Source organism: Haliaeetus albicilla, chromosome 10, assembly GCF_947461875.1.
Source record: "Haliaeetus albicilla chromosome 10, bHalAlb1.1, whole genome shotgun sequence".
Taxonomy (NCBI): domain Eukaryota; kingdom Metazoa; phylum Chordata; class Aves; order Accipitriformes; family Accipitridae; genus Haliaeetus; species Haliaeetus albicilla.
Window position 1 is genome coordinate 30990381 of NC_091492.1, and position 21913 is coordinate 31012293.

Below are 21913 nucleotides of genomic sequence, written 5' to 3' on the forward strand. Positions count from 1 at the left end.
TTTTTCACCTCCATGCTGGCCAGATGTGAGTCAGCCGTTACCTGGAAGTCTGCTGCTGTCAGCTATATGCTGAGTCTTGGCTACTAAGTCTCATACAAAAGCTGGACCGATCACCTCAGGCAAGGGCCATCCTAACACCGAGACATAACCTGCAGCCAGCGCAGGGCAAGGACAGAGCACCTGCCTGCAAAAGATAGCAGAGACATATCTAAGACTGTCACCTTCCCATCCCCAATGAGCAAATCCTTTATTTATCCTCTTGCAGAATGAATCTTCGCTATAAAAGCAGAGATCTGCGCTACCTAATTCATGCACCTTCCACCTGATGCTGAGCTGCCCAACAGAGTGCTTATTTCAGAAACATCACCATAACCCTCATAACAGCAGGTAAATAATGAGAAAGAGATGAAGCCAACTGACAAACTGGCAGTGGGAATTTCCGACAGTATGAAACTTTTATTAAAGAGACTTTGCGTCAGCTGTAGCTTAGTAAAATGCTCTATTTATTACAAAAACAGTCAAAACTGAAAGGACCGCAGAAGGGGAGGGGAGAGGATAAGGAAGAACACATACACAAATGTGAAAGGAGATTAAAATCACAGTCTTAAGTGAATATTCACTGTAATTCTTCCCAACAGGAGAGTCGGTTCATGTGTCAGAACAGGAATGCATTAATGCCAACTGTAATGTTTTCCCACTCTAGATACATAAGATGCTGCAATATGAATGTTAATATGATTAATGCATATTACAACTGAAGATATAAATACAGCTGGCATAATCTGCCAGCAATATATCTTAAAATATATGTGGGAAATGGAAATGGCAAACCGATGGGTTAGCTCAGGAAGAACAAAGCTTAGTTGAAAGGAGTGCAGAATATACATGTTAAAATCCTTCTCACCTTGTTTCTACAAAAATAGAACATGTCCAAGTATAACAAAAAGAAAGAACCAAAAAGGTGCTGGAGCATAGATTAATCTACCCTGAATTTCCTGCTCCTCAGCTGTACTCTGGCCTTATGCATCATAGCACAAAGCAACTCGCACTGTGCCAAGTTCAGTAAGAGGAGGTATAAGAGGCAAGGCCTGTTCGAAGCTAAGCGCAAACAGGAGGCCAAAGTCCAACATTACAATTTCAATGAGTATGAATGGAATGCCCGAAAATATTACACAAAGACAGTAAAAGTACTTTTCATTGTAATTCCTGAGTTCAAGCTAAAAGGAGTAGTACAAAGAGAACAGCTGGGCTTTTCAGAAAATGCTTTGTCTGTGTCACTGAAATCATCTAAAATGAGCCTGTTTACTCTGGATGGACTGTGAGGCCTTTAACGGTGAGTTATAAAACTACATGCTCAATGGCCTCTTCCTAGAGCCTCTTGATGCAGGACTGCAGAAAGGTGGTGAGGCTGGGGGAGAAAAATGCTCAGGACCACGGTTTCAAGTGATATCTCTTTTGGACTTCCTTCCTTCAGGGGTCATGCTTTGAGATGACTCTGGGCTCCATCTTATTTTCAGGGTGCTGGTCATCTGACTCAGCTGGGATTCTGGTATGCATCAGTGCAAAGGCAGGAGGCCTGGAACTTCCCACTAAAATGTAGCCCTAAGAAGTCACCCCAGAGCCTACATTTCCAAATCATGTGGGGCAACTCACAGAAAGAAGCAAAGGCAGAAGCAAGCGCTTTAGTTCAAGGTATTTGTTCCTCTGTGCTAAGCAGCAGGCAATTGTGCCTCTCCAAAGACACTATACAAGAACTGAGCTGTACTGCAGACAATTTTGGGAAGTCACACGCTTTCTTCTCTTTTTTTTAAAAGGTCTGTGAAAGAAAACAAAGGTTAAATGTCCAAGGTGAGTCACAGTGTGAGCTCAAATTGTGCTACATCCTCTTTCCATCTTAAAATCAGTATAGCTGTTGACAGCTTTGGGTTAAGTATCTCTCATTTTCCACCTGCAGCAGCTTGGGATGACGGTTCTGTCTTCCAGATCAAAAGAGCCACAGTGCCAGTGAATGCATTGCTTGTAAGAAGGGGACACAGCTGGTTGTTGATATTGCCATCTGTCAAGTCCAGAAAGGGGTCTTTGCAGAGAAGGGCTTTCTTCAGGGTGTGACTGGACAGCACCAGCTGCTGAAACCAATGGGAGGTTGTGAGGCACTACCCTTTTTTCCTTCGGCAGCAGAGCTGCTCATGGTACTTCTGTGTTGGCTGGCATTTGCCACAGAAGGACCACTTTTGGCAGTCTGGGGAAGAGACCCCTTGTCTAAGAGATTGTCCCAGCTCACATTGTTCATTATTGTGGTTCTTATTGGACTCACTGGTGCACATTGGCTAGGATTCTTCATTATCATGGTTCTCGGACTCACTGGTGCAGCAGCTGCCAGCATCACAGAATTTCACAGGGTGGCTCTGCAACAACAATTCCCAACATAAATTAAAGAAAACAGCATTTGCTGCTTCATCCAACTGCAGAGAGAATTCACAACAGTGATCCTCACCATTGGGTTTTTCATTTGACACAGCACAATAGGGATAATGACGATAGATCAGCAGATCTGGAGGAGGATTGTCTTTCTGTGTTGCCAACGCCCACCCTAGCAAAATCGAATCGACACCTCGCAAGTTGTTTCAACACCAACGCGCTCCCGCTGGCACATACACATCACAGGAAAGCAGCAATTTTTAGCTGACTCTAGAAAATACATCCTCTGGTCACAGGACCTATTAACTTGAAGCGGACAATAGGAATCTAGTTTTAGCCCCTCAGAATCTAATCTGGAAAGATGGGGAGGCGGGGGTGGCAGAAACCCAAATCAGTTTGGAATGACATTCCTCAGTTCTGTCTTCTGAAGAGAGGATCCCAAAGGTTAAGTGTCTGTCTGTACCTCAAAAATGCTGCCTTGAGCATGCTGCAAGCTTGTTTTCAGAGGCTTCTTTATCACAGTAACCACTGATGATGTGGCTCATCAACACAGGACACATACATCACCTGCGCAGCAGAAGAAATGAGCATTTTCAGTTGGAGTAGTTTTGGGAGAACTGGGAACAAACACAGCATAGATCTGACCTCAGGGCTTGGGTTCTGCAGTCTGTGTTCCAATAACAATCCCCTGCAACTGCATGTTGCAAGGGCCCATATTTCCAGTGTCCGGGACAGCAAAAACATGGGGACCTGCAGGGGCAGAGGGAAGAGGAAGAGATGGTATGGAACTAACTGTAGGAATGTGGTTGTGCAGGGCCTTTAGGTACTCTCCTCTTCACTCTTCTTTAAAAATATGTGCCTAAAATGCTGGGGGATTAGTAAAGGCAGCCTAGAGAAATAACCATTGATGTCTTGAAAAAGAGGAAGAGGTTTGAGCAATGCCCTTTACATGGACAACCCTTTCATGACATCCTTCTGCTGTTTTGAAGGATCACTGTTCCCTGCAGGTTTTTGTGAAAGAGCTGGTGTGACTCTGCCATGCCAAGATTTTGTGTAGAGCCCACTGCACTCATGCAGTGCATGCTGTGCCAGCTCCATGGAAGCTTCCTGGATCACCTGCATTTTTGTATCCATAGAGCAGCAATTTACATTCTTTACCTGTCTTGGATTCAGCACAGTCTCATACTTCTTCCTGTTGTAAATTTTGTAGAACGGTGGTTTGCCGCAGCTGGAGCCATTACCTACACAAATAGCAATTTCAATGGCACTCACAACTTGCACATGAAAAAAAAGCAAGTAGTGATTCCACTTTCTTAATGAGACTGTGTCTCCAGAACTGTTTTTATTAACACAAAAAACAAGTCTTTCACCAAACCAAAACAGGAGATCATGGACCCAATGTTTTAAATGAGTTCAATGCCATTAAATTTTCTACCCTTAAAGAAAGCAGAAGAGAGTAACTGGGAGGCAAGATCTGTTACCATTCATTCAACTTAATGGCTTTTCTCTTTTTGTCTCTTCACAACGTATCTTTGTCTCTTCACCATTCAATCAATCACAACATTTCATAGACCATGTCAGGCACTTTGCAGGGGAGAATAAACAACTTGAGAGGGAAACAGTAGTGACAGATGGGGTTAATGACAATAACATCATGTCATGATGATACCTGTTACTGTCTCAGTCTTAAACAACAATCCTGCTTCTCTCCCAGCCCTGCCATTTCATCCTCAGTTTTGCTCTCCTATGCTACTCAGTTCAGTTTAGATCTACTCATCTGACATGACTTCCATCCCAGAATGATGGACAGGAGAAAGGAGAGGGGTATATGGCAGAAGTGGCGCTAAGGAAATAGCAAGCTTTCTTCTCCCTCCACAAGGAAAAAGAATTGCATTTACTGTGCCAAAGACAAGGACATCAAACTGCATTCCATAGACTTTGAAAAGGCTTCTCTGCTCCTTCCCATGTGGTAGCATGTAGTACCTTGCATATCTGCAAAATAGTAAATTAAGATCTGTGCAGCTTCCCTGGGGCATATAATGCCATGAGACTGCAGAACACAAAAAGAGGCGTAGTTTCTTCTCCCTTTTTCCTCCAGCCCTTTCGGCCTTCTGAAATGAAGGCGCTGAGACCAGCTTGATGAACAGTATTTTGCCCAGCATCTGACCTGGCAGTCTAAACTAAATTAATACATATATAGAGATTTAGGCAAATTAAAAATCCAACTAATGTCCAACGAGTGTTTTGCTGTCTCAATTCAAATTGGAACCTGAAGCTGCAGAAAGAAGTTCAATCACAGGAAAAGCATATAGAAAACCCAGCAAGGATATGTAAGGAGCTGGCAATGACAAGAGTGCTCATGCTCTGAAGGCTTTAATATCATGTTATCCAAGACCAGCTCTGAACTCCTGAGCACACTTCAGCATGCTAGATATCAGCCATTTTCCATTCTTCGATCAGTAGAGAGTGGCAAGAATCATGTGAACCTTTACTAATTTCCAGTTTCTTATTCTATCAAGAACATGACCCTCCTGATGCACAGCTCACATCAGCTTAGGGATCAATAAGCAGTCACAGAGCATGGAACAAATAGATCTTTTTAAATCTGACAATGAAAAGCTGGCAGTACAGACAAAACCATTACATTAAACTGAAAGACATACTAAACCACACAATGGTACTAATATCCAACCTCTGATAACACCACCCATATGTCTTCTGCCTCAGACACACTGTTAGGACTTAAAGTGCTGTATTGTTCTTGGCTGGTTTACTTGAGTGATCTCTAAGTCCTGTTCTCCTTCATTTAGATACATAATTTGAACAGGAATTTGCTTAGCTAAAGGGAAAGAAGCTCAGTTCCAGGGATGGCAGATACTCACAGATCAGTCTGTCATTGCTAATCAAAATTTGTTTTATAGTTGATTGCCTGTTCAATTACCAAAAAAAAACCTGTTTAAGAGGATATGTCTAGTGTAAATGCCATCAGCTCAGCCCTCTGCTTTCTAGCATCTCCAGGTACTCATTCAGATGATAGGGACATCTAAAGAAAAATACATTTTCCTCCTTCCCTTTTTCTTTGGGTTCAGCCCCTCCTGCTCTTTGCCATCTTGATGCTAACAAACCAGCCCAGAGCAAGCTTTTACTTGATTCCACTCTCTCCTGCACATCCTACTGCAAGCTAAGTTTGGCAGACTTTCAGAGTGCCTTTATTCAGAGTTCCCTAGATCATGCGATCATTTGCTTCCCATTCACCGCGATATGATTTGTATTCTCTGAAGGCAGTGAGTCACTCAGAAAAACACATTGTAATGTGTTCTGCTTTCTCCTTGCTTGCACAGACATGAAATTCCCTTTTTCCTGGGCTGGACGGTTCCACAGCCTGTGGCCAAGACATATTTTACTGGCCAGCTTTTAGGCTCTGAAGAGTGCAGGTCAGTTTTAGGTTTTATTTGAAAGTGTTCCTTAACTCTTTACAGGATTAGAAGTTTTCTCTAGCCCTCAGGGTAGAGGTTATTTCATATCTGCTCTTGATAGCATAGAAGCCTTCTCCTCTGTAACAGCTTTGTGCTTAGACCTGACCTGTTAAGAGCTTTCTTGATCACTGGCTGAAGCTTTGCTCCCTTGCACCTCAAGTAGTTCTTTTATTTTGGAAGTCTAAAGCCTGTTTCCATTTAAGTCTATCACAAAATTGCTTTGGAACTGGGATGAAATCGATACGGCTCCATGCAGACAGAGGTTATAAGCTGCCCAAAGCAGCTTTCCTGACTTCTAGGACAGCTAGACTGCAGGGGAAGCAGCATTCTATGTGCCCTGTTTCTTATGCTCTTTTCCAAAATTTTCTCCTACTATTGATCTTTGTTAGCTTTAGGACACTGGGCTGGATGGACCTTTGATATATTTTACATTCTTATGACATGTCACTGATGTCAAAAAAGTTTTCTTGAAATATATTACTTGTAGGATCATTTCTAGCTCTCCCCCCCTTACTCACTTGGGTAGTTCTACTGAAATCAGCAGCTCTGTTTATATAAGTTGGCATACACTAGCTCAACAGTGTGGCAGGGTTTGTGCACGTTCTTCGCCAAAACATCCATGCTTGTTTTAAATAGTATTATGCTCAATCTATTCACTGCTCTTCAACTTTCACTGTCTTTGCTTTTTAAATTGCTGCACTGAACTACTCTGCTTCTCTTTTTAAATTCTGGAGACATTACAGAATGACATTTCTTTGCCAATAAACTCCTTGATTAACAGATACAGAGTCAGGCCACCAGGATGTGGTCTGACATCATGCACACTCTCCTAGCAGCCTATGTTCTCAGACCAGACTCACTTCCTGCAGCAGAGATTTCAGCTGAATTACAGCAAAATAACCTTGCTACAGACTGGTATTTTGATGCTTAAAAGATAACAAACTTTGGGCAAACCCATTCTTGGCATTTTGACCCCAGCTGTTAATCTGACACTAAACATCCTCAAAACTACTCCACTGTCTTCTTCCAAAAGCCTTCTCGGAAACTGCTTTGCCTACAAAAATGTATTCAACAGAAAGGTTGCTGGCCTCAGCCTCACAGCACTGTCTTGCTTTTTCCTTGTGAACTCCCTCACCTCCTGACTGTGGTTGCCAGGTCAGAGGGAACTCTTATTTGTTCTTCATTTGCACAGCTACAGCACAATGCAGCTTTGGAATACGCTGGCAGCTCCTAGAGAGTTCTGGCACTCATGTTAGCATCACAAATGTATGAAAACCTATAATGTCACAATAATCATGCTGTGAATCAAAAAAAGAGTGTTGTTACACAAGAGTTTTGACCTAGATTTGAGGCACAACTTTAGTTTTAAACATGCTGATAAGCATTTGATAAATGCTTTGTGTAACTATTTAGAACTGGAGTCACATCAAGATTTTTTTGTCAAAGCTTCTCATAAATCTGCTATATGCACACAGAACCAAAGGCTCTAATTTGCTGTTGAATAAATCTTGATTCAATGAACTGTGGGGCTACCCAGATGGAAGAAAAACACTTTTTTATTTTATTTGTGTTAATTGCCTTGGGAAACTCACAAGTTTAGGTAGTTTCAAGCCTCAGTTGCCATATGGTGGAATCTGCCCAAACTATTCTCTGTGTTAGCTCCCAGAATACTTGTTGGAAATTTCTAGGCCTTTCAACACAGAAATAAAATCTCCTGCAATACAAGCATGCTCATTTGGAAGATGACCGTGATGATACATCCATACAACTGCAGTAACTGCAGGTTAAGAACATGACTACAAGAGTGAAGAAGGAGAATCAAATGTCTTGTCATTCCAAGTCATCATTCCCCACACCTCATCACATCTTTGCTTCAACTCAAAAAACATGCTACTTGCTTCATATAACATTTTTTTTTTAACTGAAGTGGAATCCAGGCTTTATTTTTTTGTCATCAGGGCAGCGGAAACCATACTTTGGACCGCAGTCATAAAATCAGCTGTCCAAGTTACAGTCCTAGTTAATCTCAATGGCAATGATTCCTCCCTAGAAACAGACACAGTAAGCTTAGGGACTAGTGCTGTGTTGCTGCCTGTGCTAAACTGCAGTTAAAATCAGTGGAGACTTGAGGGATGCCATTGGCAGGGATGTATCTCTATAGACACATTAACTCATAAGCAACATTTGCCAATCAAGCAGTCTTCTATAGAAGTGACTTAGTTACATGAGCTAAAAGCTACCAGTCATTCCTGTCTTCTGTCTATTTTTCTTCACCTTAGTAGCACAAGTGTGGATGTAGCCAATCAACTGTGACTGTCATTTCATTGCTTCAAACTACATATAAGCTCAAACCAAAAGCCTGAGTGCAAGCCTAAGATTTGTAGGCACCCAGTCTAAATGTTTCATCTCAAATGCACTATGCCAGGCTGAGACTCAATAAATGTGCTCAGCTGATGACTCTGGGCACGACACTTTGTCTCTACTTCTATTCTACCCATCTGATAATATTGATTTTCTAGAGGTATGGCTGAATACTGTGTTAAGGGCATTTGGCTCAATACCCTAAAGAACAGAAGGAAAATGTAATGGCAAAAATAAGTGCTTTTTGACTCTGAATGTAAGCTGCCATTTGTGCCAGTCTGACTTTTGGATGATTCCCCAAGCAATGTGATTTAAGATCTGCTTGAGTAGAATAAAAAGATGACCATGAGTGACAGGCTTGTATACGACCTACTTAAATGCACTGTGCTTTGTAAAAGGGGTTCTGCATGCTACAATACTAACAAAATAATATCAACTCTGTCAACATGGGTCCCATCCTGTGAGATGTTAGGAACATTTAATTCTTGAAAGTTGGGGTTACTTTGCTTCTCACACAATCAGTTTCTAAACCTAGAACAATTCCATTATATGCCAGACAGCAAAACATGCAGGAAGAGAATCAAGCAGATGATTTAACGCTGAGCATGAAAAAAACAGTGATATCACAGACCTTTACTGCCACTTCAGAAAAATTCTCTTTTGCTTCCTGAAGGATATCTCCTGGATGGAAAATTGGACAGAGCGGGGAAGTTATATTGTTGTATGTATAGGAAGTATTTAAATTTGGTGAAATATTTAGTCTGTGAAGAACACACACAATTGTTTAAATTTAAAAACAAGCTGTAGCATATACAGGTAAGGGACTTCACACTTAGTAGAACCTGCGTTAAAATGTGCTCGGTTTGTAAGTATACAGGCTTTTGGTTGTGTAGCTACCAGATCTATATATCCCTAACTGGGGTCTGGGAATCAATATGAATTCTTTACTCTTTGGATATTATCACCAGCAAAATTTTACCTGTGTGAACGAAACACTTTCACTTTATAATTTGAATCACACGTCTGTTGTGCTGTATTTTAGTGATTTTACCCTAACATAAACCAGTTTATCTAAATGAACAATTCTGTTGTCCAGTGCATGAGAGAAATAGAGTTATGCTGGAAGGCTCTGTTCCCAAGCTCTCCTTGTTTCTCTTGGTTCCTGAAGGGTTAATAGGGCTAAAGAATTATAGAAACCTGGTATTTGTCACTCAGGCAGATACAGCCCTAAATTCATAGCCTTTCTGAGTAAAGAAGGTGCCAATTTATACAATCTTTTTTTCAGAGCACAACTACTCACTTTTCAGAAAGCATTGAGGAATGTTTGCACTTACATGGTGTAATTAAATTTTGGGAAGTGAATGTTGTTCTTTATTAGCACAGTGAAGTCTTCAGAACTACTCAGAACAGCAGGCCTAAAAAGAAACATCAAATTAACTAACTTCTTTTACTTAAATACATCAGTTAATGTTATGCTACTTTACTATTACCTGGAAAGCTGTCAGTAGGAGTAATATGTTGCTAAGAATAACAGATTGAAATGCAGGGAGTTAGGTGGCTCAGGAGATCAAGAAAGATATAGGTGGTTTTCTTAGTTTTAGGTGTAAATTGTTCTCTATTGCACTTGTTTGTGCGGGCCAAGCCTAACTAGAGTCTCTACATTCAGCTGAATTAGGGTCTCAGGAGCCTTCTCATATAAATCCTGCTATAGAATAGTAGTGAGAAATTACACCATTTGACAGCTGATGATTTCTGCACAATGAAGTGGCAGTTTCATTGCTGGTCCCCACAGACAGGTGTCCATTTACACCAGAGCTGCACAGCTAGTAAGAGTATAAGAATGAGCCATGAGCTCAAATCCTAGAGAATGTCTCTGGAAGTCAGGTGTCAATCACATCACCAAAGGTTGTCCTGCCTTCCTAGCAGATACTGGCTTGAGGACCTCCCCTGCAGCGTTCTGTGTCACAGTGGTTTGTGTCACTAAATATGTAGGTGGAATGCAAACACAATGGAAAGCAGCTGCCAGTCTGACCCTTCCTCAAAAGAGTGATTTCTCTGAAGCTAATTTGGCGGGAAAGAAGGAATTTTCCCACAAGTTGCCAGCTGGGTAACCTTGGCCTAGACTGTGTAAGCCAACCTCTGCTACACTCCAGGACTTGCCAGGGCTACAGGAAAGTAAAAGGTACAATTTTTAGCATTGTTTGCCTAGCATAGGGACTATGCTGAACTGGAATATTGGCATTGTTCCATTTTAAGAATGAGCCAGGAATATTTTAATTTCTATTAAGACAGCCATTCCAAGGGGGACATCCAGTCTTCAAAGTAATCATCCACATAAAGGACAGTGCTTCTAAGCAGGGAATATTTTTCCTATTATTGTATTTTGAGCAATGCCTCTGCATCAGTGATCTGTGATGAAAAGAAGCATGTTAGCTGGATGACATGCAGCTTCCATGGGGGACTTCTCATGAGTGTCTTCTAAACCAAGTCAGTGAATGAGATGTGATTGCAAACCAGATTAACACTTGCGGATGCTACCTGGACACAAAAGTCACTGATAAGTTTCAGTGTATAACAGTCAAGACATTAATAATGTTGATTTTTAAAAAACTAAAAATGAATGAACCTGTAATGTGAAACTGCCCATAATTCATCCATTGGGAAGTGTCTGGAATCTGATCCAAAGGTCTTCTGAAAAATGTGTTGCAAACACCTGCCCTTCAGCCAGCTAATGTGACAACTGTGCCCAGCCTCAGGCAGAAATGAACTATCAAAAATAAAGGAATCTTCTTGCCAACATGCAATGGCTTTGTTCAGCTCCTGCCATAATTAACAGGAAGGAAAAGGAGGCCTCCTGTATAGTTCATGAAACTTACCTTTCAAAGGAATTTGAACAATAAAGACAATCATGGGTGTAACCAAAGCCTTACATTGCTGCTGCTACCTCAGTATCTCAACCAGATAGCAACGCTTCCTGGGCTCTGACCTTGGTCTTATGTATCATTCTGGTAGAAAATAAACACTCAGTTTTGTTTTTTAGTGATTCCTCATTTTTTCCTTGCCAATGGAACTTGTGAAGGAACTTTATACATCAGAGGTTTGGATCAAGCCTCTCATCCATTATTTTTGATCCCTGGTATTGACTACTGGCACTTCAGAGGAAGGTTAGGAAACAAGACAGAATGTGTCAATGGTGCGATGTAATTAAAAGCAAAATTCCCTCTGTAACATATGCAGCAGTGAGCCTACGCAGTGTGACATTTAAAAATGACTGCCAGTCACTGAAACTTTATTAAAAAACCCTAAGATTTCATTAACTCAGGAAGCTCACGCATATCTTTCCCGGATGCTGTATGAACAATTACAGTCTTCCTGTTGTTGGACAAACCCTTTTTCAGATCACAACTCTGTCCACGGGAGAAGGGAATGGAAATTCCTTTAAAGAGCTGAAAAAAACCTCAGCAGAAGGAACTGTAGGAGGCATTGTGGGCTCTGAAGGAGACCTGGCAGTGGAAAAACTGCTCAGTCTCTGCAGAAAACCCTGAATTAGGGAAAGGTGGGATATATACATAGAATCACACTTGTATCTTTTAAAAGCAATGAGTTAATAAAAGTGATAATTGACCTAGTTTCTTACAGATATATTTCAAAGCCGGTTGAGAGGAGCTAAAACTGATTATAATTTGCTCTCAGAGTATAATTTCCATCATTTTAGTTGAAATCAAATATTCTTTAAATGTTTTTCACACTTTGGCTGATACAGAATAGAAATAGAACATTTGCATCTTGGAACACTGTACAGTCATGTGGTTACAAAAAAAGATGGCTATGAGGCCCCTCCATCCTACTCTCTAGGTCACAGCAGCATTGTTCCGTGGAGTCCTCTTCCTAGAGTTTTCTTCAGCTCACTGTTACAGATTGCCAGCATTGAGGTCTTCATCGTCTACCCAGAGAGGATGGAGAGACTGTTCTTCAGCCTGAGGCGGATCCTCAAACACTAGCCTGCAACACAATGTACAGACAATCTACCCCTACTGTTCTTGGAGGTGGAAGCAACCTCACTGTGATAAATGAACCCACAAAGAACTTCTACACCATAGAGACCCAAGTTAGGAAACTTTTTATCTGTCACCGATTAAACCTATCTTAACGTTGATGCATTTTCCTTGACATTTGAATTAATGAGCCAAATGCCTCTAGTGAATTCAAGATGAGCTTGTGACATCTGAAACTGTTTCTATGGCAGCTGCATGATGATACAAACTGGAGGCTATGACTTCATTGCAGATCATACAGCAGGACAGATTGTTAGAAGTAAGTTATTTAGATATAATGAGTGTTAACAGTATGGCTATGAAGGAAATAGTTGTTTTACATACATGAGATCTGTATGTGTCTAAGCAAAGGGTTTATCCTAAAATTTCATGACTTTGTCAAAGTAAATCCTTCTTTGACATACAAAAATGCAGGTATCTCTTTCACTTACTCAGGGTTTTTTTCCATGGATTCCACAGCGCACCATGCCCTGACCTCACAGGTTTTAACAGTTGCATTATAATTCATACATCTTCCTGTTTGAATTCCTGTAGAGAAACAAGCTCTTACTCAGCAAAGACAAGAGTGTTTTGCTAATTAGAGACAGTTTCAACATGTCAGTGGATTCCTCTTCAAATGTAAGATAGGGAGCTTGACATTTCAGATTGTTGCAGCTTTCTATAGGAGGAAGCTGTAGGAAGAACTATCCAAACCATGGTCCTGCCACACCTCATCAATCCTTATTTAGCCATTTGCTTGGGTCAACAGTGCTTGTCATTGTTCGGGCTAAGGGTGAAGTAATTTCCTTCACAGTTTTATGTGAAGTTACATATCTGAGTCTTGGGATAAATCAAGAAACAATTCTTTCAGTCAGAAGTTTAATTCTACAACATAAGCAAATTAAACAAGGATATAAAGGTGGGCAGAAAACCTTAATTTTTTCTGCACTCCTGGAAATTCAGCATTTTCTGTGAGCATTTACTGTTTACCAGGGAAAGTGATAATCCAGCCAGCAGCCCAAATTCAGGGAATCTCAGCACTACAAAGAACTCACATAGCTGATGAAAACAGTATGATGCCTTCTGGACAATTGGTCCCAAATAAAGGACACAAGTTCCCTGACTTATTCTGAGAACTACCTAACCATCATAGGGGTGTTACAGACCCTTCAAACAGATCCTGCAGTCACTCCACTTGCTAAGCAGCCATGGACTTCTATGGGAGTGACTATGATATCGGCCCTCACTCACACCAGTCCGTACTCTTCACATCTCCCCTTCCTCTGCTCCCTCTCACTGTTTCTCCTTTTAGTAAGGGATAAGAACTCAGTTTTGTAGTTTTGAAAATATGTTCTTAGATATCTCTTAGGATTCTGTACTGTTCTATTGCAATTCTCCAAGTTGGATCTTGCACATGCTGCACTGGTCAATAATGCAATAGAAGATAGTACTCACTAAAAAAAAAAAAATTCAATCTGAAAATGCTGTTTACGTACCATCACTGTGGATATCTACACTCCCTTTTTCACAGGACTTGTTCTGCACAGCAGATAGCTTTGGCAAAGTGATACTCGAAAAAAAATTACATTAAAAGAGCAATATAAATATCTCCCTCTGCACACCTATGTAAAAAGTCTTACTCAGCTTCAATGTAAAAATATCGAATAATAAGAGAAAATAATAATGCAGAGGAGGTATAACCCTTACTAAGTATTTGGCTTATAGGAGATAAAGGCTCAGCTACCTGCAAAACTAGAAAAAAGCCCCTTCCTTGCTTACAATAACATTTTTGTTTATTATTTATGTCTTTTCCCATTTTTCACACTCTTTCCTATACTATTAAGCACAATAAATTTAATACTGGACTATTTAATTCTTTGTTTACTAACAGTCCCATGTACTTTTGCCAGTGAAAGTCAACATGTATTTGGGAACTACTCTGCAAGGTCCCACTTCTAGGCCAAGCAAATGAAAAGGAGAGCTACAGCTGATGACCAGGTTTGACCTACAGAAAGGAAGGAAGGGGGCATGTAGGAACGAGCAACAGTAATAGTGAGAGCACCATATTAGCAGAGAAGCTGATAGCAATTCTGTAGCTCCATCATTCCTTCAGGTTTTCCTCCAGAGCAGCAGCAATGCCAGAGAAGGTGGACAGCAATCACTGGCCTGAATGTCATCACCTCCTGAAAGTGATGCAGATAGATTTGGCTGCAAGGTCATTGGTGTGAGGCAAAGTCACACCTGCCAGCTGATTCCCTGAGAAAGAAAAGGAGCGATTAAATTAGATCTTGCATGTTATCTGCTGAGATACAGACATAAAGAGCAACAGTATTTGCTTGTCCTGGACTGCTCCAAGGACAGTCCACTCTTTCACATCAACATGCATTCAATACATCCCAAGTATAAATCACAAAACATATTTACCTCAGGGCACCTCTGCTCAAGGTGATTCTCTGTCTCAGTGGTGTTGGTCATCACGAAAAAAGAGTCTACTGCCTACATGGAGGAAAGAATATGCATCTGACTGAAATTTCACATATTTGATTCAGACCTCAGTCATTCCAGAACATCACCTGGAAGGACAACAAGGCTATTCATGCTCTACCTCCCCCTGATAGACATTCAGATTCTACCTGGCTCAAACAGGAGAAGTCAGGGACATCATCAGGGCAGGAATGAGCAGCCAGAGGCAAGAAGGCACTGATTTTTTTTTTTAAACTGGCATTACAACCTAGAAAGATACACTAGCATTAATTGGTAACAACCCTACGGTGTTTTGTACAGCTATACTGGAGTGAATCGGTTCTTAGGTTTGCTATTACCAAAATACTAAACTGATTATGTAAAAATTGTGTAACAAATAGGACCACAGAAATCTCATAAAAGAGGATAATTTTTTTTCCTTATATTAAGGGAGGAAGGGAAGATGTGGCTTTAAACATTGCTGTCTCCAATGTAAAGTAATCACATTGAGTGATAGGACAGAGACATGTCAGGAAAGCAACCAGATATATCAATGGAAGACAACTTGCCTGCATCGGTATAGTGTATTCTGCTGTATCCCAGATCCTGTTGTTTGTGTAAGCCACTTCCTTCACAGTAGTGCAAACTGAGCTGTTAACTTCATCTGTCTCCACATAGAGTCTGTAAGCGATCAGTATACAACTGGCCAGATAAAACAGAAAGGACAAATAAGCCCATAAGAATAAAATTGGTCAGCTTCTTTGTATCATTCTTGGACAAAATGCACCACAAAATAGAAGTCAGATGGACATTTTGAAGTAATTGAGAGCCATTTTGTGTGAGACACATGCATTGGCTGGACCAAAGTCTGCTGTGGTTTCACTTTTGCAACTTTTGGCTTTGTCAGAAATGAACTGATACACACAAGAAGAGAATTTCTATTTCCCATCCTAAATTATATAGACAACATGAGGTAACATTCTGGCCCTTCAGATGCCGTTTGTGAAACACCAATTAGCTGCAACAGGGCTTGATGTCACCCAAAAACTTCCACCCATGCCGTGTTGCTGTGTACCTAGACTTTGACTTTTTCTGTCACAAACGGTAGTGTCCTCTCTACATTTTTTTGAGAGCTTAAAATACTTAGTCCTGAGCTTTCCAGAGTGACTATTTTTGTGCCTCATGCTGAGTGCTTCAAAAGCCTTTGCTTAATGTTTCTACTTTCTCATGACTTGAACGTGTTAATAAAAGGAGGAACACCACCTCTGTTTTTAAGCTGTCAGGAAAGTCATCTAGCTCATCTAACTCAAAAAAGCACTGTCAACTTTGAAAAGCTATGGTATGTTCAGAAGATACTTTCCACACTACATAAAAGTGATATAAAAGGTTTGCTTTGAAAAACAAGCCACAAGAGCTAGCACCATTTCCATTTAACAACAGACTGTCTTAGAGGGGGGTAAAATAGTATGTGAAGAACAGAAATACAAAGCAACTGATCAATGTTCCTTTATTTATACCATCTATTATAAAAGCATTTCAGCCTTTTCCTTCTGGAGAACAGTACTGAAACAGTATTGAAAACTGGCAGTGGGAACCCAGCTCTGAGCAGCAGTAGGTGGGTATAGTACCTTAGTAAGGCAACTTGAATTTCCTGCAGACTTGGTTTTTTATGAGATTGGGATCAGTGCGCTCAATGTCCTGGCTTGCTGCCCTCCCATGAGAATGAAACCAACTTTATGAACTTCGGCAGACTTTGTTCAGCAAACACTTATCACTGAGAACAGCCCTAGTTTGGCAGCAAAGAGGAAAATCTGCCCTTTAGAGGCAACCAGTTATTGCATATTCCTAAAACATCTTATTGTTCTTGAAATCTGCTGCAAGGGGTGACTTGCCATTTCATCTGACCCTGAATACGAGACTCTACAGAGCAGACTCGAATCTCAGAAACACTGGTGTAAATCTGTGATTATTCAGTGGAGTTATTTTGGATTTTTCAGACAAGAAACAAAAACAGACGGCATGGTAACAAATAAAACTGCAAGTGTTTTTTAGAGGAAGCTTAGTTAACTCTGTCCAAGCAACCCCACCTTGTTAGGTAACATCCTATGCCACACTCCCACCACAAAATTCCCACTACCACATCCATCTTCCAAGAATGGTCTAACACCAGATCAATGATCTTTTTTGCTGCCACAAAACTCAGAGTGCTGAAAGCCAAGTTGTAACCAGACAACCCCCAATACAAGAAGCATTTGCCCACATATAACACAGCATTCCATCACCATGCACTTACCAAACAGACAGAGCAACAGTTGTATAAAGGAAACATTTCACACATCCACAAGTAACGCTCTGACTGTGTATGTATTTCGGAGAGTCACACTGAGTCAGGCACTCCAGCCAGCCATGTACACCCATTGCTAGCACTTCCTGTGACCTACTGGCTTTTGAAAACTGCAGCTGCCTGGTGCTGTCTTCTTCCACCCTTGCATCTTTCTCAGGCCACCTCACTTAAAGGCACAGTCAGAAACCTGTATGAGAATGGTACCACAGGCCTTTTAAAGAACGGCAGTTGATGGAATCAAGAACTGCCTGAAGATCCATGTCTTCTGGTTTGTTCCCAGAAAAAGCACCAAATTTCACCCTGGAGTTGCAGAACTGATTGCTCAGCACTGTTCCTGTCACCTTCTGTTGATGGCACCATCTCTCCTCACTACTACTCGTCTCTGCCAGTCTGAAGTAACACTGGGACAACTGTAGAGATGGGGCTAAACGGATGGAAGCCAGTGTCAGGCTGACCTTCTGGGCCTGACTCTCCACCACCCAACACTTTGCACCACTGCAAAGAAGGTATAATGCATTTCTGGGCTGGGCAGATGCATGCAACACCCACTTTGCAGGAGTCGCAATGGCCATGCAAGGCACAGAGCAATGGTAAAGCAAGATTTTGGGTCATCAGTGACCACAGAGATCTCCAGCTTATCTCACATTGCATGGGACACCATCCTATGTGGTCTTAGATTGGTTTTGTATCCAACTGGTCACGTATCCATATTGTATTGGTCATGGGATTAAAAGGGAGTGATAAAGCCACTACTCCTCTCAGCAGAACCAATACATGGCACATACTTTGGCTGCAGCTTCTCCTACTCCCCAGAATCATGCATGAGCCAGAGCTGGTCAGTGTGCTGCAAGCCAACTATTTGCATCTGGTCCAAGGGGGCAAAGGAGCAGGTATGAGGCCACCATCTGACACTGTAAACACAGGAGGTGGAGCTGTAAAGATGCAGAGCTGTTGAGGTGGGACCTGTAAATCTCAGGCTCAGTCTGAAAGACAAGAAGTTTGGATCAGAATCCATTAGACCCAGATTGAAAGGACCAGGGTCCTCTCTCTTGCAACAGAAGACCCACATAGAGGCACAAAATATACAAACTCTACAAACACAGATCTAATGTTTTTCTTCCAATCCTTCAGTATTTAAAATCATCTAGGATGCTACCTATGGCTGTAGTCATGACAAAACATTCAGAACCAGACAGGCTTCTTGGCTGTTGGTATTGTCTTAAATGCTTTGGCACACAGGCACAAGTTACATTCTGCACAAACAGGCTTAATTTTTTGAGATATCGGTGATCACTCCTTAGGCTTTTGCTGACCATGGTCCATACTGCTATGGTTGGTATTAGTGACACTTCAGCAAGCAAAATCCTGCTACATAATAACAACTGAAAAAGCTGCAAGTGGGAGCCAGAAACAGACCTGGGATGCATTTAGGTGCTAGAATAGCCACAAAGAAATTGATTTTTAATATAACACTGTCAGACCTATGTGTACATACACATAACACGATATTTACAATAAAAGAGACAAACAGGAGGGCTCAGACTGCATAAGTGAAGCAGAAGTAACTGCTGTCTTCTCTTCCTAAATGCTCTCGTTTTCACATTAACGTCTTCCATCTGTTTGGGATCTGACCTCAGCAGCTCAGCCGGACGTATTCATCTTCTTGCCCATGATGTTCCCATATAAGGTGATCTCTCTTTGCCTGTGGAGCCTGATTTTGATTTGCTCAGGTTTCTTTCCACTCTGATTTGCTGGCCTCTACGGTCGAGCTCTCTCACAGTTTTGCAAGGCAGTCATCCATACAGCAGTAGCTATAAAGGGAGGAGAAAGCCAGGAGGGAGTAATGAAGCCATGCCTGCAGATCTAAAGAGCTCTGGATAGTTTATCTGCAGGCTCCATTCTCTTCCACACATTCTGCATGATGCCTTTTCAATAAGCAGCTTCCATAAGCCTTTCCCAAGCAATATAAAACATAAGTCCTATCCAGACAACTGGATGGAACTACATGGCCAAACTGGTACAGTAACACTCATGTCATTAGGAAACTTTGCTTGAAACCCTGTATCACTCTCCATGCAAACTAACTTGGGAATTTGGAAAATGCCCCCAGAATTATACAACAAATATATATGAACACTGGCCTTTGATTCTGTAAGATTTGATCCAGATTCCACAATACCCCAACTAAGATAATTTAAGACAAGTTAAGCATCAAACAAATATCTCAGCTGCTTCCTGTAATATTTACCCAAGGCTGCACTGAAAGCTATCATCTCTTTTATGTCTCTGAAGATTCTGTTGTGATACAGAGGTCAAGACACTGAGCTAAGCCCTCATTTTTCTTAAGCAGTAAGTTTGAAAATTCAGACACCACTACAGACTGTAAATATGAAGCAGCAGGCGGGCAGCCTGGGGTAGCATTATGGCTACTTTGGGCTGCACATATGAATAGCACAAAACTGCTGGAAGAAAGGATCATGAAAACATACGACTTTAAGGATGACACAGGATCCCCCATGCTTTCCCCAAGTTGGGAAGTCCCATAGAACTGGGCTCCAATGTATGATTTTGCTCCTGCCTTCAATCACTTGAGTTTTCAAACAGGTCAGCAAGCCAGAGCTCAGCCAATCCAGTTCTAATGACATCTGGTCATGGAGGTCTCCTTCCCCAAGGGCCAGAATGATCAGACTTCATGGCTTTTCACCATGACAGAGTGTAACAATCTCACCATCTTTTTTTCTTACCTTGGCATTTTCTAAAGTTTTCAGACATCCTTCCTCTTCTTTATCTATTCCCTCTTTAACGTTACAGAAACATGAGAAGCGGGGAACAGTCCTTTGCTTCTTGGAAGGTGTAGGGACTGAAATAGTCTGATGTAAAGGAGAATCTCAGAGCAGCACCCTCCCACTGTACCCAGCACAGATCCCTCTCTGTCCTCAGCACTGTGGGCACCATCCCTCCCTCCTCTGCAGCGAGGTCTGAAGGAAGGATGTGTATAAGTATTTACGGAAACAGTGTTTCTTTAGCTTTAAGTGGTGGATCCACATCCACCACTTCCTATTACCTATTAATGCAGTCTACAGGGAGCAGACCTGGCCCCCAGTGCCTCCACAGGAAATTCCGTTTTCATATGCTCTCTCCGTGTATTCTATATGCTCAAAATACTCATCAGAAGAAAAGTGTAATTGATACCAGGAAAGCATGTCAAGGGAAAGTAGATCTCTTCTGGGAACTTGTAGGTAAATACGATTCCTAAAGGTCAGTATACAGACTGAAAGCACAAAGGAAACATGATCTGGTTTTAAAGTTCAAACCCAGGAGTCAGGAGACTTGGATTATGTTCCTGGCTCTACCACAGCTTTCATGCACAATCATAAGCAACTCATCCATCCCCCCTATAACTTAGTTTAGCCAGTTAAAAGCTAGGACACCAATGCAGTGTCACTTTCCAGGCTTCCCGCAAAGACCAGTAAATCAGTATTTTATGAAGCGTTTTCTGTTCCTCAGAAAAAAATAGGAACTAACCTAAGATAGACGCAGTGTTTAGAATTGCAAAGTATTACATTTATGATTGCTATTTACTGAGTCAAATTCTGCAGTGATTTACAACCTGTGCATTTCAATTGGCACCAATTTAATATGACTCACTGCATATTTTAATCCATCATCTGTGGACTCACATGGGATTCTAAGACTATCCAAGAAGCTAATTGCAATAGCAGAGGCTCCAAAATCCACCTATTTAAGGTCCAAGCATGGGTTTTGAAGGATGTGCAACAAAAGACTTGCAGATCAAGAGATACCCGTTTCATGAACAACTTTCACTTTAATATATAGTCTATTTTTGATTGATTGGTGTTTTTGAAGCTCCCATCCCTGTTTCAGATTTAGTGTAGCACTACATATTTATCGCTACTTTGAGGCACACTGACAACTTATGTTCAACCCTGAGCAACATAAATTTGCCATTTGCCCCTCACGAAGCCTGGGCACGGGACCGGCATTCCTGTTCCACAAGGGTCCTCTGTGTATTTTTCCATTTCAAAGAAATGAAGTAACCATTCACCTGATATGTACATCAGCCACGCTTGACACCTCTTTATGCTGTCAAAGACTGCCAGAAATCTTAATTGGGTAACTGCATCAATCTGTTTGTACATCTCCTACACATGCGACAACAGCCTCCCTCTTAAGAAACCGCAAAGCTAAGTATATACTTTAAAGGGTGAATCTCAAACCTATTTCTGCCGTTCCTTCCATCAAGAGCACTTGTGCTGTGAAGAAGCCCCACGAGAGACATGGCCTATGGCGCGTAGGCCCCAGCATCACCTCCAGCGACCACAGCCGCGCTTCCCACACAGCGAAGCGGCATCGGCCCTGCCCTACTGCGAAACCCAACCCATGCCTAGCGATGGTGCTGCCTCACACCATGGCACCGGGCAGAGCCTGCTGCTGTGGCACCGCCACCAGCTGCCCTCTGGTCAGGAGCTGGGGATAAAAATCCCAATTCCTGCCCAGTTCGGGGCACGAGCGGGGGGGGGGGGTTGGAGATTGAGCTTCCCAGAGCCCCACGGGGCTGGCAAAGCAGCGCGGCGGGAAGGGCTGCCCGGGGCAGGCCGCGGCGACCTCTCGGTGCGGCCTGCTGCTCCGCCGTGCCTCCTGTCAGGCCGCGGCCGGCTGCGAGGACAGCGAAACAAGGGAGGAGAGGGCAAAGATCCGCACTCCGCCGGGACAACCGAGCCCGTCCCGTCCCGTCCCGCCGGGGCGGCCGCGCCTCTCCAAGACCGGCCCCCCCCCGCCCCCGTCCCCTCCCCTCC

General features: G+C 42.1%; 1 protein-coding gene across 1 annotated transcript; it reads right to left on the minus strand.

Moving 5' to 3' along the window:
• Positions 1–425: 425 nt before the first annotated feature.
• On the minus strand, positions 426–21871 carry LOC104317515 (P2X purinoceptor 7). The gene is given in 18 exon segments (XM_069795509.1): positions 426–2033; positions 2036–2313; positions 2359–2405; positions 2882–2944; positions 2947–2985; positions 3577–3659; positions 4190–4598; positions 5193–5257; positions 7817–7940; positions 8887–9016; positions 9590–9670; positions 12742–12838; positions 13786–13825; positions 13827–13859; positions 14714–14781; positions 15318–15454; positions 17046–18907; positions 19841–21871. Coding segments are annotated over 17 exon segments (1926 nt in total). The 5' UTR covers positions 17171–18907; positions 19841–21871; the 3' UTR covers positions 426–1926.
• Positions 21872–21913: the final 42 nt, after the last annotated feature.